Source organism: Schistocerca cancellata, chromosome 3 (assembly GCF_023864275.1).
Source record: "Schistocerca cancellata isolate TAMUIC-IGC-003103 chromosome 3, iqSchCanc2.1, whole genome shotgun sequence".
Lineage (NCBI taxonomy): Eukaryota > Metazoa > Arthropoda > Insecta > Orthoptera > Acrididae > Schistocerca > Schistocerca cancellata.
The window spans coordinates 275,449,073-275,472,271 of NC_064628.1; the positions used below are offsets into that span (position 1 = coordinate 275,449,073).

At 42.6% G+C, this 23,199-nt stretch overlaps 1 protein-coding gene across 1 annotated transcript in view; it reads left to right on the forward strand.

Annotated features, from left to right (window-relative positions):
* Positions 1 to 1,923: 1,923 nt before the first annotated feature.
* The window catches only part of LOC126174939 (major royal jelly protein 1-like), a 45,587-nt gene continuing 24,311 nt past the window's right edge, over positions 1,924 to 23,199 (forward strand). The window contains exons 1-3 of the mRNA XM_049921395.1: positions 1,924 to 2,080; positions 16,478 to 16,827; positions 22,461 to 22,660. Coding sequence (XP_049777352.1) covers positions 16,494 to 16,827; positions 22,461 to 22,660 — 534 coding nt within the window. The 5' untranslated portion in view covers positions 1,924 to 2,080; positions 16,478 to 16,493. The remainder of the gene's footprint in view (positions 2,081 to 16,477; positions 16,828 to 22,460; positions 22,661 to 23,199) is intronic.

The following is a 23,199-nucleotide window of genomic DNA, read 5'->3' on the forward strand; positions in this document are numbered from 1 at the left end:
CGCGTCCACTGCTGTGCCCACGTCCTTCCAGCTGCGAGAGATGCTTGCCCAGGCCTTGGGCGAGAGTCAGGAGTGGCTCCTTCTTGTCATGCCCTCTTGAGTTAATATCCAGCGATAGCGGGTGCGTCATGCTGTAATTTGAATGACGAATCTACGCAGCCGCCAGTGTGTAGTTATCAAACTTGCAATTATTCAGTCTTTCTCGGTCCATTCCACCGATGCCAACGATCCAGGAATGTGAACCGTTTTCTATGTGGTGAGCCCATCTCGTCATTACCTGCCTTTTCTGCATCCTTCATTTTCTGCACTCTGGATACGCACTTGGTAAATTGACTACCTGCAGTAATGTGCTGTTCCTAGGTTCTCTGTAAAATCCGTGCGTGATCCAATGTAAAGTCCCATTTATACTCTTGTACCTCTTGCACATAGTTATGTGTCAACTTTGGTATAATGAACACGGTCCTGGCAGGCCAATATCAACTATGTTCACATTGCAAGCGGTATTAACTTACTTTACTTGCTTTTATTTGATTGAATTCTTGTGTTGATTAACGGCAGCAGGAAGGAAGTACGTAATCTCCGCTAGACACAGTAACTGGAAATCTACTGTCAACAGATTTACAGGACAAAAATCAATACAATTAAAGGACACAGACCTCTCGTGCAATTTTCTTGTGGAAGATGTAAATGAAATAATCATCCTCCTTGTGAGTGGTGTGACTTGATACTGCAAGCACGGCAACATTTCCTAAAAAGATTATCCCCACATCAACTACCACATCTAATCACCTCCTAATGCCCACTTTACGGCATGCCCTGCAGTGCCATATCTTTGTACATTTGCGGTCTTATGTCTTTTATCAAAAGTAATAAGTGTTTTACTAAACTAGCAAGAGGTAGTGGAAACGCACTTCACGTATTGTATTAGTAGCCGCAGACGGTTAGCTGCAAGTGCGGCGACATTTAGTTCAGATAACGTGAATGTAAGAGATTGCGAGATGAGGCTAGCTGCCGTCAGTAGGAAACCGAGCGAAGGCGCGGTAATGTCATACCAGTTGGGTCGATGTCAGCACTTCAGGGCAAGTCTTAATTATGAGTGACGTGACTAGAGGCCAGATTTTAGTGAAACAATTGCGACTTGTGACGCAGTAAATACATCTGTTTTTTGAGGCAGATGCACTTCTATCTCCTGAGTCTCGCAGCACCTCCAGCTAAATAGCTGGCACCTAGGGGTAAAATAAGTACAAAAATAAAACACTAACAATCGAGGACACTAAATAAATTTAAATAAATGGAACACTGTCGTGGTAAATAAATGGAACACTGTCGTGGCGTAGGTTGAAAAGCGTCTATTAACGGAAAACCATTATTCAATTTTCTAATTTCACATCATATTTGTAAAACAGCTGCTTGGGAAACGTGGGGATAAGTACACCATACGATTTCCCGGAGCTGAACTCTCAAAAAATGGCTTGGACGACATATAATGGTGCTGTAAAATAACTGGACTGCGAGCGATCAATTGGACTGGCAACCGTAAGAAACGTTCACCTAAATTAGTAAGTTACGTGGTTAGTTTTTTTTTTTAGTGTTATTTTTAAGTGAAAAAAGTGTTGAGTAACACCTTTTCCGAAGTTAAAATCTTCCTCTTTTACCGTACGATATGTATCGTAATGTCGCCACTTTCCTTCTAACATATCGTTACTGTAAAGAACTGAGGAAAACTACTGAATTATATCGTTTTGTGCTGGACAGTGGTAAGTCCCCGCCGCAAATTTATGAAAAGACAAGGTGACCTTAGATACCGGCTTAGTTACTTTGGAATGTTACACAAATAAGCTTCTGATAAGATTACGTTGGCAATGTCACCCTGCTACTGCTACCTCTAAGGCGGCCTGCAGTTAGTAAAGTACGTATATATTTTCAGTTGGAAACGCACTCGCCAGTACTCTGTAAAGCCTTGTACGGTATGTCACAGCAGTGAGTAAAATACCAAGGGCTGTTATAAGGGAATCAGTCACTGTTCACGAAGCTGCAGCTGATATAGAAAACTTTTGTGTTGTTGGATGATACCAAATCGGTAAGAAATACGATGCTTTTTTTTCTGAAATTGCATTATGTAATTAAAAACCATACATGTTTGTTGTTTATACGCCATTCATATTTGTATACCCAGGATGTGCAAAAGAAGCCGACAGGTCAAAAGGAAATTTGAAAATAGTGCCAGTATACCCTCTTGCTTTTGTTTTTACACTTCTATTCTATGTTACGGGAGTTTATTTGTTAAATATTAGTATTTAAGTTATACTGAAAGAAGTTAAACCAGTACGAGTATGTGAAGTCTCCATTTCCGTGGATAGCTAGTTACCTCATGAAATTCAGATTGATTGTTAGTTATTGTTATCAAGCAGAATGTTCGATGGAGGATGAGGATTTGAGCTCCTTGGAGTATTAAATTTTATAGCTTCTTGTTTCCTGTGACTTTGGGTGAGAGCTGATTAAATGAGTGACAGTAAATCGACAGTTTCGGTAGACTTTTATGTATACGCCTTATGGATAGTGAACTCTACAGTGAACCGTACATCATCCAAGTACGTGAGCTGCTGTACAGGTTTGAGAAGGTCGAGGACATATACCAGCAGGACTAAGTTTACTTCTTGGAGGGGGTGGGGGAGGATTGTTATAGAGTACTGTGGCCGTCCCGAGCAGTATTGAATTCCTACAACCACATTTGTGGTGGAGTTAGTTACCATCACAGTGAGATTTACGCGAAGTGAATGCCGTTTGTCTTGCAAATCTGATGGGAGCACCGATAGGCTCTGACGAAAGAGAGAGCAAGTGCAACAAGCTTAGTGAGAGCATTCAGCAGCCAGAATGAATCTCCTACTCGGCACCAGGGTGTGCTCTATCGCGAACATTTCTCACAAATTTAGAGCTGCATAGTGCAGCATAACTCGAACAGGGACCTTTCTTCGTGATGGAAATGCTCTTACCGGTTAAGCTGTCCAAGAACTACTGACAACGCTTTGTTATTCTTCAGTTGTCTTCGTGGTCAGAATATGATTCACCGCTCACTCTAAGTCTTACATGCGACACAAGGTTTGGGTGACGGTACTGAGAATGATACGCAGCAGTAGAGAAACGTGTGATATTTTTAACACAGTATGTTTCTGAACTGCGCTATTCTATTATCAAGTGCTTAAAGCTTCCATGTCACTAGGAACCGTCAGACATAAAACAATCCATGTTGTTGCCAGGTTTTTACCTTTGTCGGTGTCTAATGGCATAGAAGCTTTAAGCACGTGATAAAGACGTAACTTAGTTCCGTAACACGCTGTGTAAAAGTGTCACACGTCTGGCAAACGGTGCGGAGAGTATCGATTCATGGGACAGCCGTATGATGGCTTCATAACAGATAAGGTTTGCGGAAGGGTTGTTGGGAGATCAAGCTGCATGTTTAAGTGCTGAAACAAATTCTTTTTAAGATATCATTCCACAGGACGCATCCCGCTACAACAGTATCGATCGCTAGGCTAAAATAGTCATTTATTTCGCTGAGTATATATGCATCAAAGGTGTCATCTGTAGGGCGAAAAAAAAAATTGTCAATGGTTGTAGGACAGCAAACTGGTCATTTTTATGATTCTGTGCGCCAATGTGTAAGTACGAAACCCTTGTAGGATCACTTTGTTGACCGTGCAGTCTGCCTGTCTGTCCAACCGCTAAAAACCCTTATTTACAGGAAGCGGAGGACGTATCAAGTAGAAATTTATATCACATGCTAAGGCCTAGAGTAATGACTGTAAGTTTCCAAGTTAATGCCATTTATGTCACTTTGAAAGGTATGTGTTAAGGTCTGATCAGGGTAGCTCCAGAAAATAGTTGGTAGTTGCCAACTTGAAGGTCGAACGAGTATAATATCTTCGAGTAGGAGGATCTTTGATGGTTAAGAGAGTCGGGCGCGTGAAGTAAAAAACTGGGGATTCGCAGGTAGGTGCCCGGAGGAAGCAGACGTGTGCAGACAGCTTTAAGGGCGGAGTCGCAGCTAGGTGCCCGGAGGAAGCAGTGGCCCTGACGTTTACTTGGTTCTTTCATTGGTGGGTAACTTTAGTTTACTACTCATTTTACAGTACAAGCAAAGGATGTGGATTATCATTCTGGCTGTTAGATTTAAACGCAATATTGATCTCAATATATATATTGTTAGAAAAAGTCTGCTTCCGCCGGGCACCTAGCTACGGCTCCTCCCTTAAAGATGTCTGCACATGTCTGCTTCCTCCGGGCACGTACCTACGATTCCCCGGTTTTCTTCCTGCACGTGCCCGGCTCTCTTAACCATCAAAGATCCTCCTACTCAAAGATATTATACTCGTTCCACCCTGAAGTTGGCAACTACCGACTATTTTCTGGAGGCACCCTGATCAGACCTTAGCACATACCTTTCACCGTACTTTGATACTCGTAAACTCATTCGTGAAAACCAGTGCGGTACTTCCCGTTGACGTAGAATCATGACGTTCATACTCCAATTAAATGGAAAAATCGGAAAATTCTGAATTTATATGATACTATAAGAATATTTTTTGTGGTTTTTTATACGACTGTGTCTGCCCGTTTTTCCGTTAAAACGTCTTTTTTCTCAGGAACAGATAGACATATCGCAATGAAATTCATGACTTACAGAGCGGTATGAACCCTTGGTGGTGTAAAAATGTTAGGCTTTTAGGTCAGTGCAATCAAAAGTTATGGCCATTTATGTCCCATATTTTGATACTCGCAGACATATTAGAACCTACATTGTACTTCCCACTGGCCTAGAACCATGAAATTTGGCAAGTAGCAATGTCTAATAATGCAAGAACAGGAAAAAAAGTAGAAAACCGTTCATTTTCAATTATATAACGTAAAACAATTCTTCTTTTGTCATTTGTTATTGGACTACAAACTTAAAAGTATAACATTCCCGTGACCGATATCTTACCAGTATCAATGTCGATAATAGGCAAAAATCGTTGCGTCTCGACTCCCAGGAAGGAGGAACTGTCTACGTATGCAATTACTTTGGCATTGGACCCTCAGAGCGCAAGTCCAACTGGCACCTGGCCAGTTTGTCTAGAAACAACACGTGGCCAGAAACAAGTTTATTTCGCTCTTAGTAAAAGAGCAGTTTGCCGTTCTGCTCAACATTTTTAGCGTTCCGCAGACGCAGTCCGAGTATCCGTTTTACAATTGTGGCCAATGGGTTGCATAACAAAATAGGATACCAAAAACAAATCGAAATATTTTTATGCCTCCATTCTCATACTTCAAACTCCCACAGCTCCAACACTATGCATTTACGAAAAGGCTTCTCTCTTGAAAAATTACACATTTGCCGTACTGTACGTCATTCTAAGCGTTGTCGTTTATTTTAATACACCTTGTGCAACGAAACTGGGGACTCGACTCTTAGATCCAGTGCGGAGCTCACTTTATTAGTAATCCCAGTGGGACATTTTGGTGTCATTTTGAAGTTAACCATGGCTGTACGTCATTATTACTGCCATTTAAAAGTTAGCCCTGACTGTTGTAGTCTGATTAAAATATCTATACTCCTCAGAAAACATTAGAACGATAATCTGAGTAGACAGAGTTAAAGACACGCAACATAGTTAAATAAAATCGCGGAATGCCATACCAGCTAAAGTACACTAGAAATTAAAACGAAACAATTACGTAAATAAGAATATTTGGGCAGCCAAGAAGGCGTGTTCTAATATTTTAATTTTATTGTATTTCACCACTGACAGGTTTCGACAGGGTCTAGTTGTCATTTTCGGATTTATAATGTACCAGGAGGAAAAAAAAAGATTACTAAGATAACAGGCTAAACCGTGCAACCAGTATACAAGAGGATAAACAACATTTGTATACTGGTTGCAAAGCTATGTTGATTGTCTTAGTAATGTTTTTGCCCTGGTACATTATAGATCATATAATGAAAACTGGGCCATGTCGGAACCGGTCATTAACGAAATACAATAAAATAAAAATATTACAACACGCGATCTTGTCTGCAAAAATTCTTGTTTATCATATATCAGATCGCGCCCAGCAACATGTACACCTTGTGGAAAAATTAGACTTTAACGTTACGTGGTCGATGACGTCGTAAAGTTGGAGAAGAACATATTTTTTTGTTTCAAAAGCAGTGATAACCTAAATCAACTCGTTTATACGAGGATATCATCGGAGATCCTCTGTAATGACAATGATGTGTTCTGTCCACTGTGCCACCTCGCTTGGTAAGTGCATACGTTCGAGGGACATAGTCTGAAGAAAAAATCTCAATGTAAGTAATTATACAACGGCTGACGATCTAATTTTTCTATTACGTATTCAAAAACTGGATATAATCTTAACAACAATGTATGCCTGTTGGAATCTTCAGAAGTGCTAAAATCGAGCTTTTCCCACGGAAATTTTCATTAAGGAGTGCTCTCTGGCCCCCATGGTTTAAAATAATACAATTACTCCAATACTAATGGCTGACAGCTGCTATTGCGTTTAAATCTATACTTAAGAGCTTTCACAGAGTTCCCATGTGTAAGATAACAAATTGTTGATTTTGTTGTGGTCTTCAGTACACCGACTGGTTTGATGGAGCTCTCCATGCTACTCTGTCCTGTGCAAGCTTCTTCATCTCCCAGTACCTATTGCAACATACATCCTTCTGAATCGGCTTAGTGTATTCATCCCTTGCTCTCCCTCTACGATTTTTACCCTCCATGCTGCCCTCCAATACAAAACTGGTGATTTCTTGATGCCTAAGAACATGTCCTACCAAACGATCCCTTCGTCTAGTCAAGTTGTGACACAAATATCTCATCTCCCCAATTCTGTTCAATACCTCCTCGTTATGTGGTCTACCCATCTAATCTTCAGCATTATCCTGTAGCATCACGTTTCGAAACCTTCTATTCTCTTCTTGTCTAAACTATTTATCGTCCACGTTTCACTTCCATACATGGCTACACTCCGTACAAATACTTCCAGAAACGACTTCCTAGCACTTAAATCTATACTAGATCTTAAACAAATTTCTCTTCTTCAAAAACGCTTGCCTTGCCACTGCCAGTCTACATTTTATATCCTCGCTGCTTCGAACATCATCAGTTATTTTGCTCCCCAAATAGCAAAACTCATATACTACTTTAAGTGCCTCGTTTCCTAATCTATTTCCCTCATCATCACCAGATTTTATTCGACATTATTCCATTGTCCTCGCTTTGCTTTTGTTGATGTTCATCTTACATCCTCCTTTCAAGACACTGTCCATTCTGTTCAACTGCTCTTCCAGGTCCTTTGCTGTCTCTGACAGAATTACAATGTCATCGGCGAACCTCAATGTCTTTATTTCTTCTCCATGGATTTTAATTCCTACTCCGCACTTTTCTTTTGTTTACTATATTGCTTGCTCAATATATATATTGAATAACATCGGGGATAGGCTACAACCCAGTCTCACTCCCTTCCCAACCACTGCTTCCCTTTCATGCACCTACGATACGGCTATCTGTATCGCTGAAGTACGCAATCCTCCCCATCGACGGCAAGGTCTATTGTTCATTGGGTGTATTGGTATAAAAACACCGATTTATAAAACAAACCCTTTGGCGAAGCATCATAATTAACATAAAGAGAGAGAGAGTGTCATGCCTGAAGATTTGTGAAACAAAAAGCCACGTATGTACTGCTCACTACTCGAGACAATGAGCGCGCCAGCGAATTTTTTGGACAATGGGTCAATGTGGGACCTTTGTTTCCATGGATGAATCCACATAAGCTGCAAGAGCGTCAGCAGACGACCTACAGTATCTCGATAAATCTGTACCTGCTGTGGAAATTTGTTGGATACACTAACTTCCGTGTCTTTCTCGCGTCAGAATGTGACTATACATGTGTACGTGTGGGATGAAAATAGCCAACACTGACAAAGCTCAGTATAATTTTCGGCAAGGCAAACTGGTCAGTTTACTGCGAAGTGCTGCATATCATGTCTTTTCTTAACTGCTACCAACGTCGAAAGATGCAGATAATTTGTCTTGGGACATCTTTCTGCAAAAAATCGTGTAGCATTTCGGTCGTTTCCTTCAGTTTTTTCGTACAGAAGCAACATATCGCTCATTTGGTCACTTATGTGCTTGTACATGTCACAAAGCTGTCCGCAGTGTTACAGCAATGGTACAGCTACTTTATTATGGTGAGAACAGTGGACACCGATCAGCCACAACATTATGACGATTTAGCTAAAAGTCGGTATGTCCAACTTCGTCACGGAGATCAAAGGCAATGCACCATGGCGTGGAAGCAATAAGGCCCTGGTAGGTTGTACCACGAATGCACACATAAGTCACTTAATTTCCTTAAATTCCGGGGAGGCGGCCGATGAGCTCTTGTGCCACGTGCAATCACATCCCACATGCGTTCCGTCGGGTTCAGATCTTGCGAGTTGTTGGGGGCTCCGTATCTACTAGAACTGCCCACTCTTTTCCTCGAACCACTCCATCACACTCCTGGACTTGTGAGATGGCTTATTATCTTGTTTAAAAATGCCACAGCCATTGGGAAATATAATAGTCTGGACGAGGCGTACGTGGTCTGCAACCAGTGTACAATAATCCTTGGCCGTCATGGTGCCTTGCACGAGCTCCACTCGACCTATGGATGCCCACATGAATATTCCCCTGAGTATAATTGAGCTTGTCTCCATCCCGCAGTGCAAGTGTCATGGAGCTGTTCCCCTGGAAGATGTCGGATTCGCACCCTCCCATCGACATGAGTAAGAAAGTATCGGATGTCATCAGACCATGCAACGCTCTGGCATTGCGCCAACATCCAGTGCCGATGGTAATGTGCCCATTTCAGTCATATTTGCCGGTGTCGTGGAGTTAAAATTGGCACATGCATTGGTCGTCGGCTGCGGAGACCCTTCGTTAGGAGTGTTCTGTGCACTACATGTACAAATACACTTGTAGCCTGCCTAGTATTAGAGTTCTCCGCCTGTCCACATTTACCAGTTTGCCCACCCTACGACGTCCGACATCTGTAATGAGGGGTGGCAGGCCACGTCTGAACGTGGTTTCACCTTGGTTTCGTCATGTATTGAAGACATTAACCACAGCACTCTTCGAACCCCCGACAAGTGGTGCTGTTTATGAAATTCTTGTGCTTAGCCTCCGGGCTGTCACGTTCAGCTCCCGGTCAAACTCAAATAGGTCGCGCTTCTTCCACATTCTGCACACGGTTAGCATGCTTGACGGTACTACATGTACCGTGCATGTGTCTGACTAGCAGTCATACCTGGGCAGGTCACGCTGGACGGGTTTATATCGATGCTAGGTCGGTGGTTATAATCAGTGTATGAGTACAACGCAGGCCCAGGAATGCTCCTCATTAGACAGAGTCCAAGCATCCGCTTTACACTGATGGCTAAACGGTTGCCTAACTATTCAAGATAGCAAACATATTCTGAGGAAGTTCTGACACCACCGTTCCGAAATTTCGAGGCCCCATGGTGCGGAAACTTTACAGGGTGTTACAAAAAGGTACGGCCAGACTTTCAGGAAACATTCCTCACACACAAATAAAGAAAAGATGTTATGTGGACATGTGTCCGGAAACGCTTAATTTCCATGTTAGAGCTCATTTTAGTTTCTTCAGTATGCCCTGTACTTCCTCGATTCACCGCCATGATTTCATACGGGATACTCTACCTGTGCTGCTAGCAACATGTGCCTTCACAAGTACGACACAACATGTAGTTCATGCACGATGGAGCTCGTGCACATTTCAGTCGAAGTGTTCGTACGCTTCTCAACAACAGATTCGGTGACCGATGGATTGGTAGAGGCGGACCAGTTCCATGGCCTCCACGCTCTCCTGACCACAACCCTCTTGACTTTCATTTATGGGGGCATTTGAAAGCACTTATCTACGCAACCCCGGTACCAAATGTAGAGACTCTTCGTGTTCGTATTGTGGACGGCTGTGATACAATACGCCATTCTCCAGGGCTGCATCAGCGCATCAGGGATTCCATGCGACGGACGGTGGATGCATGTATTCTCGCTAACGGAGGACATTTTGAACATTTCCTGTAACAAAGTGTTTGAAGTCACGCTGGTAAGTTCTGTTGCTGTGTGTTTCCATTCCATGATTAATGTGATTTGAAGAGAAGTAATAAAATGAGCTCTAATATGGAAAGTAAGCGTTTCCCGACACATGTCCACATAACATATTTTCTTTCTTTGTGTGTGAGGAATGTGTCCCGAAAGTTTGGCCGTACATTTTTGTAACACCCTGTAGTTCTCCGAACAGGTTTTCGCTCTGGACAACAGAACAGTTTCTCGGGCCGCACAGCAACAGAGGCATTGTCGGTGGTTTACGATGCACTCTGCGTACTTTAGTCCTTGCTGACATGTAAAAGGAAAACCGAGTAATGACTGACGTCGTTAAGACTTACGAGAACGGTTGTTATCAACAACGACTTCGTATAATTGCCACCTATCTTGCTTACTGAAGAAGGTTAATGCAAATTGACAGTCTAGCAGAAAGCAGGCGGGCGTTATCGGGGAGTAACAATACTTCACGTATACTTCCTGGCCGTTGTTCTTGCTCTGCATCAACAGCGATGATTACACCTCCAGAAAGCAGTTCGTAGTACACTCCAACTTCGCGGTTCCACCACACGCATAACTATCTTTTGAGGATGCGCGCAGGTCTTTGTACTGGGAGTTACCGCTTTGTTCGGGCTAAACAACTTCCTTATATTATCATAAAGACACCATCACCAGTAATGGTCCGTTGTGTTCACGAGCCAACTTATGATGAGCAAGCGGAAATGCACATAAGGCCACCGTGTGACTTTTGTGATTTTGGCTTAGAGCATGTTGAAGCGTAGCGCCGTGTAACCGTCCTGCCTTGATCATAAAGACACCATCCCCAGTAATGGTCCGTTGTGTTCACGAGCCAACTTATGATGAGCAAGCGGAAATGCACATAAGGCCACCGTGTGACTTTTGTGATTTTGGCTTAGAGCATGTTGAAGCGTAGCGCCGTGTAACCGTCCTGCCTTGGAGGCGTTTAAGTGGGAGATGTGTCTCAGTGCTGGATAGCGACAGATGGTGACGCGAGACTGGACGCGCACGTAGCTTATGTATCAGCCGATAGAGGACAATATTGTATAGGGGGACTGCGATTTTAGTTTCGATTGTGCCCACTTTTTCATAAACTGTTCTAGTATTTTCATAAAGTGTTATTATCTCTTTTTGTGTTTGTAAAATGTTATAAATGTGTTTTATCAGTATGAATGATGCGTGAGTGTGGTTTAAGGTTATATGAAGGTAATTTTCTAACGAGTTATGTAGTAGGATTTAGTTTGGGAACATTTCGAAGAAGTATGGATATGGACAAAGGGGATTTTTGTAGAATAGATTTGTAAAGTAAGTTTATGGTAATGGGAAAGTTAATTTAGGTATAAATAACAATCGTAAATAACTTTAAGCATAAACAAAACTTCAGCATATTGGATAATTACGTCGGTAAAAATTGAGTCGTTAGGTTTTCTATTTTGCGATTGGTTATGGATGAAAAGCGCGGGCTGACGCGGGAGAATGTTGTTTTGCTATTGGCTGTTGAGTAAACTGACCAATGGTAAAGCAATATACTTCGCGCGCCTTTCTCTGCTGATAGAGAAGAGTGGGAGCCTAGCCATGAAACAGTTCAGACGTGTGTAGTAGTAGTTCCATGGAAAAGATAAGTTGCCGGATCTAGCAATGTTTCACGCATCAAAAGTGTGGAAAAGTGACGGCATGATTATTCCGATGGGCGTGTAGAAATTTAGGAATTTTTAAGTGAATTTTGTGACGAGAAAGGACATACGAGGGTTGTCCAGAAAGTAAGTTCCGATCGGTCGCTAAATGGACACCACAGTGAAAACCCGTTGAAAATTTGCACAGATGTGTTGGGTAGTGTCTCTAGTATGACCGTCGATCGGATTAAGATGCTCTTTTCAGTTGTGAGGCCACTGTGAGCGAGTAAAAGTGCCAAGAACAACGATGTCCCCCGCCAAGTAGGAGTGCCCGCTGAGAGGCTTCGCCTTAATGAATGCAGCCCACCTATCACAACTGCCACGCACTTCCTTCTTCATGGCAATTCTCAGCCGCACTCTGCAGGGGCAGTGAAGACGCTCCTGCAGCCTTTTCGATGGGAAGTGTTCGATCACCCACAAAATAGCCCTAATTGGCTCGTCCTGAGTATCATCTTCGTTCATATGAAACGCTGGATACGAAGACTACAGTTGAGCGCAAGCTATCCGCTATAGACCAGCATAGAGAATTATCAGAAAGCACAGGCGGCTGCCTTCTATGACGATGGTGTTGGAAATTTGGTATAACGCTCCGACAAATGTCTAAGTCGGAACGGCGACTGTGTAGAGAAGTATCTGGAAAGTGTAACTAACTCTTGCAAATAAAATGTTTCTGATTTTCACTGTGGTTTCCATTTAGCGACTGATCGAAACTTACTTTCTGGACAACCCTCGTGTATTCCGCGTGGCATATTGAGCTGGTCGGTGGCTAAAAACTGTGACTGCATTTGGTACCGACATACTTAACATTTGGCGAGCATTATCAATAAAAACCAATCAGTATTTTTGTAGCTATTACGTTTTCAGGAAATGTAACACCATAAACTTGCTAACGTGAGTGAAAGAGATTGTGAGTGACTGTGTTAAGACTGGCACGGGCTTGGCAGTGATACTTGTTCACCCAAGATTCAGAAAATATTAATTGAGAACAACATTTCCAACCTTTTATTTCGTGTTTTAACTTTCTCCCAAAACGTAGATTAGTGACTTTCATTGCAGCCTGTTTCACGTCGAAGTACAGTAGGTTTCGCTCGGCTTCCCTACTGATGATACGCTGAGACAATGTTCACAGGTAGGTGCAGGTTAGTCGTAACGGGACAGAAAGAACCGCGCTGCCGCAATGTGGTACCCACATACCCAATTGTGAAACTTCCCATTTGCATGCAAATGTCGTATGATAGTGGAATGATTACAGTCCATCGCATATGTCAGTTCTCGAGTACACTGTCGTAGATAATCGTGGATTAATGCGTTTAAACCATCTTCATCAAACCCCAAATGCGGAAAGTCACTGATGTGAGAACGATTCTCCTTAAAAGACGAGCCCGCAACTCGTGGTCGTGCGGTAGCGTTCTCGCTTCCCACGCCCGGGTTCCGGGGTTCGATTCCCGGCGGGGTCAGGGATTTTCTCTGCCTCGTGATGGCTGGGTGTTGTGTGCTGTCCTTAGGTTAGTTAGGTTTAAGTAGTTCTAAGTTCTAGGGGACTGATGACCGTAGATGTTAAGTCCCATAGTGCTCAGAGCCATTCCTTAAAAGGCGAAAACTATTTTCCTACCGTGCTCAGTCTAATAGCATTATCCTAAAACACGCCGAAAGTGTTTGGGCCCTCCTCTGCTGTCAACCCTCTACTGAACTCAGACAGAAGAATATGTCGGAGACGTTCCCATTACTCCACTTGCCACTCCATTTTCTAGCGTCCATACTCCACTCACTATCTCCAAATGACAAAATGAGAATATGCTGACTGAAACAGCAACGTTAAACTACACATTAAAAAATTATAATCTAATAAAAACCATAGCAACCCGAATTCCAACATGCAAAACAAGAACGCTACGAACTTATGCCCCATCGTAATACTTCCGTCTACAGGGGATGGCAATACCAATCTAAAAAAAGTTTATCACCATTTAATACATACTGTTAGAGGTCGTGACTGGAAAAGCACTTCATCCACGAGTTCCTTATCCGCATCCACATCCATATTAGCAAGTTCGTTATCCGCATCCGCATTCGTGGATACTAAAGAACTTTAACATGATACCTAAGTCGTAGTTCTTGATCTAGGCTTCCTGCTAACCTGAAACTTTGTCTGACGAAGTTGGACACTGCAAGTGACATTCAATAATTCAGGATTACAGAGGCCATATTATTTTAATACAGCATAAATGTGATAGGTTCCGTAACACACAACTTCTTGTCGTAATTACTGAAACGGAGTTTATATAATTTTCCACGTAGTTTCGTCGCAACATAACGAACTCAAATGAAGTCGTATTACACGTCCTCATCACATCTTATAAACTGTTTCATGTTAGTCTTCTAATTCGTTTATCAAACAATGAGCCAAAACGTTAAGATCACGCGCTTAACAACATGTTGCTCGCAGTACAGCAGCTATTTTCCGTGATGTGGATTCGACTAGTTCTCGGTGATTTTACGGAATTACGTTGCAACTGATGTGTAAGTAAGGTCACACAGATTCCATAAGTTACGAATCAATGGTTTGTGAGTGCAGACCTACAGCCCTATTGCGTTCTGATGTAACCTGGAGAAGTTTCTGAGGCGTAAACAACACTTGGAGGAGCCTCAGCTGCTATCCAGTCCCATCCCCTTACAAAGAAGGATAGACGTATTAAATTAAAATCATATTTTCAATCGGACACCGTTATTAGTAGCAGTGAAGGAGTTGCCGCCATTTGAATTCGACATTTGATGGGTTCCGTCACACTTGAAGCAGCCGTGTGTAGACACCGTCAGTTCCTGTTTTAAGATGTTACGCTCTAGAAAGCTCATGGCTTCTTCGATCATGGTTATTGTGCAGTTAAAGTGTTTGCACGACGAGCAACAAGTGCTGCGATGTCCTGCATGCTAATGCGGTAGTATTTGTCGTGCCGCCCCAGTTATGTGTTCATTTTACGTGGCTCCTCATATCTGATAACTTTATTCCGTGACTTTCGTTTCCCAGCATTCCGTGACTTTCGTTTACCAAAATTCCCAGTGTTCCGATTATCGCTCTCTCTAGGGACTGCACGAGTTTTCATATGTGTCTCAATGTTTTTCCATGTACTTTTCTTGTTGTACACCAGGACAACAGATTTCCAACTAATCCAGAATCGTGGGTTGGCTATGTTCCAAGTCTACTTTGCACTTACCGTGTTTTATTGTCGATATATTTGATTTCATTTCGGTTCACTGTCTGCTTTTGGACTGTTACCCCTATCCCATTCATTAATTAAGTTATTAATCCAAGCAATAGAAGCACCAACTGTATGAGAAAAGGGCTGATATTTTCACGGTCAGGTGACGGAAGATCGCCACACGAGAATATTTCTACCTACCGATAGGGAAGTAATGGCAGGTAGCATATGTCATTTTCATCCAATCAAAGAATACAGCAACTACACTAGATGTGTTCCACTGGGTTCAGATTTGGTGAATCACCATTAAATTTCTTGACATTTCTTAATTTTTCCGTGATCACTATAGCTCAGAAAAGAAACATTAGAATAGCATGCATTTTCCTGTGGTATTCGTATCGGTTTAATAGTAAATCAAGCTGCTTTCTGACTACTTAGCAAAGTGAGAGATCTACGGGACCATTATCACAGATCACTTGCATCCCTTGATGCTTGATGTCTTCCCTGATGGCGGTGACATCTTTCACTAGGGAAACACTGTCAGTGTCAAAAGGCCAGATAAGAGCTAAATTGGTTTGAGGAGCAAGATACCGAATTTACGTTGCTATCTTGTCCACCAAGATAATAGAAGTAAGGAGGTGCTTGGTATTTCAGATAAAATATAATTAAGTGGGTAATATTACGCACATGAGATCAATTATGTTTGAATTATTCAAAATTAAATATTTTCATGAGAAACGTACGTTGATTTTTGGACAAGAACAATGTTGTAAAAATCTGTTTTAGTAGATGATTAAAAAAATACAAAACAAAACAGAAAAGGTTAACTCTATAACCATACCATCTACCTTTCATCGCCTGGAATGAACTGCTTTATGAAAAATACTCCAAGTAGGCAGTTTGTTTTAAGTGCATACACAATGAATGCGAAGGGAAAACCTGTCTCTGCTTAATCTACGCCTCTGAGTCCACATACAAAACCGTAATTTTTATATACTGTTGTCATACTTCGTATCCACACACGATCATTTATTTCACACATCAGAGAGAGTCCTTTGGCGAAGAAGTTGGACAGCTTGTTACTTCCTCAAACTCGCGAAATGACAACGACGAGAAAATTCGAGGAATTAGAGCTAATATAGAGGCTTACCGACACTCAGTCTTCCCAAGCGCCATTCGCTAATGGAACAGGGTAGGGGGCGCGGGGAGGGGGGTGGTTGGGGGGGGGGGGGAGTGGATCGTTTGGTGGTACCAGAAATACGCTCCGCCACACACCACTAGGCAGTTTGGAGCATGATGTAGATCCAGATAATAAAATATTTAGTATTGAAAATGGTACAGTGCACTCTTTGGTTATTACATTAAAGGCTTTGGGCAGCATTCGTGTTTGAAGCTAATGGTCGTGATCTGGAGCTTACATACTTTTCAGCTGAGGACGCAAGAGAATGACACGCCGCCTGTGTACCGTTGCTTTCCTGATGCTCATGCTGTTGGCAGCTTGCAATGCCCACCAAAAGAGGTCAAACATCAGGAGGCAGGGTAATCTCAAGAAACACCCGACACTGTTAACCAGCAAGACAGCGAAACACGTCAACTTGGGCAGAGCAGCTCTGGTAGGCAGCAGGAGGACAAAGAGCGGAGCATCAAGCAGTCCAGAACTAGTGACCCTCAAGGCGATCAAAGTGGCCACATTCTACTTCGCCAACGACACAGAGGAGCAGCAGCTGAAGGACAGCGGCGCCTACGACAGCAAATCGGTGTTGCCGTATGACGTAACAGGTCAGTGGTGCAGGTGACACTCTACTATCTTTAATCCACGATTTCGTGTGTGTGTGTGTGTGTGTGTGTGTGTGTGTGTTTGTGTGTGTGTGTGTGTGTGAGAGAGAGAGAGAGAGAGAGAGAGAGAGATAGAGAGAGTCATCAGTCTTAAGACTGGTTTGATGGAGCCCGCTACGAATTCCTCTCCTGTGATAATCTCTTTTTCTCAGGGTATCACTTAGAAACTACGTCCGCAATTTTTTAATGAGTGTCCGCCAGTCTGTCCTCCTCTACACCTTTTACCCCCTACAGCTCCCTCTAGTACCATGAAAGTCATTCCGTAATGTCTTAACATATTCCCTGTCAGCTTGGCCATTGTTAATGTCGGTGTTTTCCATATATTCTTTCCCTCTCCAATTCTGCAGAGAATCTCGTCATTCCTTACCCCATCAGCCCACCTAATTTTCAACATTCTTCTGTAGCACCCCATCTCAGATGCTTCTGTTCCGGTTTTCCCAAAGTCCGTGTTCCACTACTGTACAATATGGTGCTCCAAACCTACAGTCCCAGAAATTTCTTCGTCAAAATTAAAGCCTTTGTTTTACACTAGTAGACTTCTCTTGGCCAGGAATTCTGCTTTTGATGCCCTCCTTGCTCCGTCATCGCTTATTTTGCTGCCTAGGTTGCAAAACTCCTTAACCTCATCTACTTTGTGATCACCAGTCCTGATGTTAAGTTCCTCATTGTTTCATATCGGCTACTTCTCACAAGTTTCGTCTTTCTTCGATTTTCTCTCAATCTTCTATTCTCATTATACTCTTCATTCCATTCAACACATCCTGTGTTTCTTCGTCCGTTTCACTGCGGGTGGTAATGTCATCAGCGAATCCTTTCTCCCTGAATTGCAATCCCACTCTAGAAACTGTCATTTTAATTACCTCATTACTTTTTCGATGTATCGACTGAATAGAATAGCCGAAAGACAGCATCCCTGTTTTATACCTTTTCAATCCGAGCACTTCATTCTTGGTCTTCCAGTTTTACTGTTCCCTTTTAGTTGTGGAATACATTGTATGTCACCCGTCTTTACCGCTAGTGTACTCCTATTTTTATCAGAATATCGCACATCTTGTACCACTTCACATTATCGAAAACTTTTTCTAGATGGACAAATCTTATAAGCGTGTCCTGATTTTCCTTTAGTCTTGCTTCCACCATCAAGCGCAAAGTCAGAACTGCCTCACTGGTGCTCTTACTTTCCCTAAAGCCAAACTGATCGTCGTCTAACATATCCACAGGTTTCTTTTCCATTCTTCTGCGTGTTATTCTTGGCAGTAACTTGGATGCATGAACTGTTGACCTGCTAGTGCGATAATTATCGCACTTGGAAGCTCTTGCAAAGTTCAAATGTGTGTGAATTCCTAAGGGACCAAACTGCTGAGGTCATCGGTTCCTAGACTTACACACCACTTAAACTAACTTACGCTAATAACAACACATACACCCATACCCGTGGGAGGACTCTAACCTCCGGCTGGAGGGGCCGCGCCGTCCGTGTCATGGCGCCTCAAACCACGCTGCCTCTCCGCGTGGCTGCTCTTGCAGTATTCGGAATTGTGTGTATGATGTTTTTCCGAAAGTCAGTTGAAATAACGCCAGACTCATATTCTACACACCAACGAGAACAGTCGTTTTCTTGCCACTTCCCCCAGTGATTTTAGAAGTTCTGGTGAAATTTTATCTATCCACTAAGCATTGTCTACCGTGATTCGACACTCCACAAAACGTTTTTCTACTGTCCAATTGTCCAATGTTTACTCTCCTTACACCAAGAGAGGCGACGTTTGGCATTTACCGGCGTGATATGTGGCTCATGAGCAGCCGCTCGACCATGAAACCTCCGGACTACCTGTCATACTTCTTGCAGTGGATCCTGATGCAGTTAGGAGTTCCTGTGTGATGGTCTGCATAGATGTCTGCCTATTACACATTACGACCCTCTTCAACTGTTGGTGGTCTCTGTCAGTCAACAGACGAGGTCGGCCTGTACGCTTTTGTGCTGTACATGTACCTTCACGTTTCCACTTCAGTGTCATATCGGAAACAGTGGATCTAGGGGTGTTTAGGAGTGTGGAAATCTCGCGTACAGACGTATGACACAAGTGACACCAAATCACCTGACCACGTTCCAAGTCCGTGAGTTCCGCGGAGCGCCCCATTCTGCTCTCTCACGGTGTCTGACTACTGAGGTCGCTGATATGGAGTACCTGGCAGTAGGTGGCAGGAAAACGCCAATACTATGACAAACGTACATTTTTGGTGGTGTCCGGATACTTTTGATCACATAGTGTACCTGAACTATCTTTGGTGTGTTTGTTTGCTGTCATTTCTGATGAGAACAACCCTGTCACTGAACTTTTCATAGTAACTCACTCTCTGCCCTACCTTTCTATTCATAATGAATCCTTCTCCCATTATAACATTTTATACTGCTGTTGATACTGCCCAATACTCATCCGAACAGGAATCCTTGTGTTCTTCCCATTTCTCTTCACTACGTCTAGATGGAGCCTTAGCGTTTTCCTTTTTCAAATATTCTACCTCCCCCATCATTTCCAAACTTCTGACATTCCACACCCCGTCCCGCAGAACGTTATTCTTTCGTTGGTTATTCATTCTTTTTCTCATGGACCGAATGAGGGACTAATTCGGAATCTTATGCCAGTGGGGAGATCATCATGATACTGAATCAAACCAGAAAATATGTAGAGAGCGTTACAAAAGGATTCATCCGATTTCAATACATTTTGTAGGTGAACGAAGATAGAAACTCTGGCTGAAGTAAGTTTAATAAATGGTATAAACCATTGTTATATAGGGCCAACAGGACCTCTTTTACACCGGACCAGACAGTCACACATTCAGTTCATGTTTTACATTATATTTACCTAACACTTAATAGGACAAACAGTATTAAAATGATCTGAGTGCCGTAGAGTCAGTGTGAGTAAACAGTATTGGTTACAAACTAATAAAGTTACTGCTGCAGCTGCTGCACTAATAATAACAATAATAATAATAACAATAACAACAAAAGAGCCGTACTGTTGACGCCGCAGTATTATAATGAAATTCCACCTGTTCAAACGGAGAACGGAAAATTCCTCTTTTTGCTTTGCAATATAGGGTACAGTCTTGTAAAATAGGAATAATCGTTTTTGAACATCCTACACACCCATAAAAATGAAAGCAAGGCATTAGAATATTTCTGACGGATTGTATTACATAACGATTTTCATGATTACATGACTGGAATTTATTTTATGAATACTAAATCAATTCCAATGGAGTAGTAGTGTTTCCGAGTCTGTTTGAAACCACGTCCACAACTACGAAGTTATTCCATGTGACTATCGTGGTTGGGTCTTTTATCAAGTGACGCCGACAAACAGTATTGATGTTATACGTCGGCACGTGAGAAGACTATCACACAAACGGCTTAAAATCTCATGTATACCAGCTGCTGCCAAAAATGCTTTACTAGAGAATGGAGAATGTGTTATTTGACGATCAGTTTGCCTTTAGAGAAGATAAAGGAACCAGAGAGGCAGTTCTGAATTCGCGCTTGGTAATGGAAGTAAGAGTGAAGGAAAACCAAGATACGCTTATAGGATCTGTCGACCTAGAAAAAGCGTTCGACAGTTTGAAATGGTACAAGACGAGCAGTATCATGAGAAAAATAGTACATTGCAGGGAAAGACGGGTGACATTCAATGTGTTCAAGAAGCATGAGGGAACAATAAGACTGAAAGACAAAGAACGAAGTGACCAGATTGAAAAAGGTGTAAGAGAGGGATGCGATCTTTCGCTCCTTCTATTCAGTCTATACATCGAAAAAGCAATGACGGAACTAAAGAGACAGGTTCAAGAAAGGGATTGCAAGTCAGGATGAAAGAAGTCGCTGATGACATTACTACCCTCAGGGAAACTGAAGAAGAAATACAGGATGTGTTGAATGGAATAAACGGTCTATTGAGTACAGAATATGGACAGAGAGTAAATAGGAAAAAGAAAAAAGGTAATGAGAAATAGCAAAAGCGTGCATACAGAGAAACTTAACATCGAATTTGATGGTCATGAAGCAGACTACGTTAAGGAAGTTTACTACCTTGGAAGCAAGTATAATTATAACCACCCAGTATTTTTGTATGTGTTTGGTTATAAACAAATCTATTTTTGAAGTGATCCGCCTTCGCCGGCCGTTGCCACCGAGCGGTTCTAGGCGCGTCAGTCCAGAACCGCGCTGCTGCTACGGTCGCAGGTTCGAATCCTGCCTCGGGCATGGCTGTGTGTGGTGTCCTTAGGTTAGTTAGATTTAAGTAGTTCTAAGTTCTAGGGGACTGACGACCTCAGATGTTAAGTCCCATAGTGCTTAGTGCCATTTGAACTATTTTTTTGATCCACCTTCAGCAAAAAACATTTTTTCCCCATCACCCAGAAACGTACGCTGAAGTTACAGCATCATCAGTGGGTTTTTATTTTCTTTCTTGTTACCAAATGCTGCGGTTTTCGTGTTCTTTATGCTTTGCATTTCAGTTGTTTTTCTTTGAAAGTGGCTGCTTTGGGCGACTGATATTTGAATGCAGAATATCACGTACCATAAACGTAAAAAAAAAAGAAAAAGTACTAAAGTGCTATTGCTGTGTGGTATTAGCACAAGAACTGACAGCTCACTTTCACCGTAAACAAATACCGCAAATCAAATAGGCGGGAAAATTCTTGTTACGTTTTAAGATGAACACAGAAGATAACTACAAGTATTCTTACCCTGGTATCTGAGTGTACGCTTGCGGAGCGATTTATAATGATCCTATATAACATAAAGCCAATGTGATTTATATGTAATATTACATCCAGCCTTGTCGTCAAATATGGGGCGTCTAGGAATCCTTCGTACTCTGTTCGATAGATAATAAAATCAAGCAAATGGTATTAATGAGTTCAAAAAAATGTTTCAAATGGCTCTGAGCACTATGGGACTTAACATCTATGGTCATCAGTCCCCTAAAACGTAGAACTACTTACACCTAACTAACCTAAGGACATCACACAACACCCAGTCATCACGAGGCTAATGAGTTTTATTACGAAAAAGTAAATGACAATACTTAACACTGACAATTACACAGATGTGTCGTAAATGAAGGGCGACATACAAAATAATTAATCTCTTCACTATAACAATTCCCAAATCTGTGTTACATAGAGTCTACAAGCGAAGTAACGAGCATTGACGCTTCTGTACAAGTCGCTAGCCTTGAAGCGGCTATTCAGCTGGGGCGTCGCCAGTCAGTCACGGCGCTTACGTCCTCTTCACGTATGGACCACTGCTGTCGCATTGTCGTCCTGGAGAGGGTTCGGTCAGTGTAGGATTGGCTGACGTCTTCTCACAGCCATCTCTTCTCTGTCGTTCCCGACTGGCGTGCTGGTGCTTGACTTTACTTCGTAACATGTGATACAAAATCACAGGGATTTTACTGCACTATTGGTACACCCGACCTGCCCTAGGAAAGTCGGTGGCAGTATGTTCTTGACGTCCGTAGCTTACCACACATGCTGGTTTTAGGAACATCACACCCGGCACCTTGTTGCAGCGGACGCAGGGAGCCGCAGCCGACTGTTCGTAACGACGCCGCTGGTGAGGCGCGGCATACCGGCCTCCCTGAGCACTGTGCCGTACGAGGAGGCTGCCGACGCTCCCCTGACACCCTACCCCAGCCTGGAGCTTCACCGCACCACGGAGGACTCAATCACCGACTGCAACTCGCAACTGGTGTCCGTTACCCCCACCACGGTGAGATTCCTACAGTGCACCATTCGTGGCTATCACGTTTCTTTTTATGTGAGAGTTCGTCGTCGTAAATCTAAAGAATTTTATGGTGGCCTCAGCAGAAAAGATACTAAACAGAGAACTGTCCGTTGTAGGTGCCACTAATGATATATACCAACGTTAGTTATTTTAATCAAATGAAATTGTATAATTCCAGATAAAAGTCTCAAATATCTACACTACTGGCCATTAAAATTGCTACACCACGAAGATGACGTGCTACAGACGCGAAATTTAACCGACAGGAAGAAGTTGCTCTGATATGCAAATGATTAGCTTTTCAGATAATTCACACGATGCTGGCGCCGGTGGCGACACCTACAACGTGCTGACATGAGGAAAGTTCCCAACCGATATCTCATACACAAACAGCAGTTGACCGCTGTTGCCTGGTGAAACGTTGTTGTGATGCCTCGTGTAAGGAGGAGAAATGCGTACCATCACGTTTCCGACTTTGAAAAAGGTCGGATTGTAGCTTATCGTGATTGCGGTTTATCGTATCG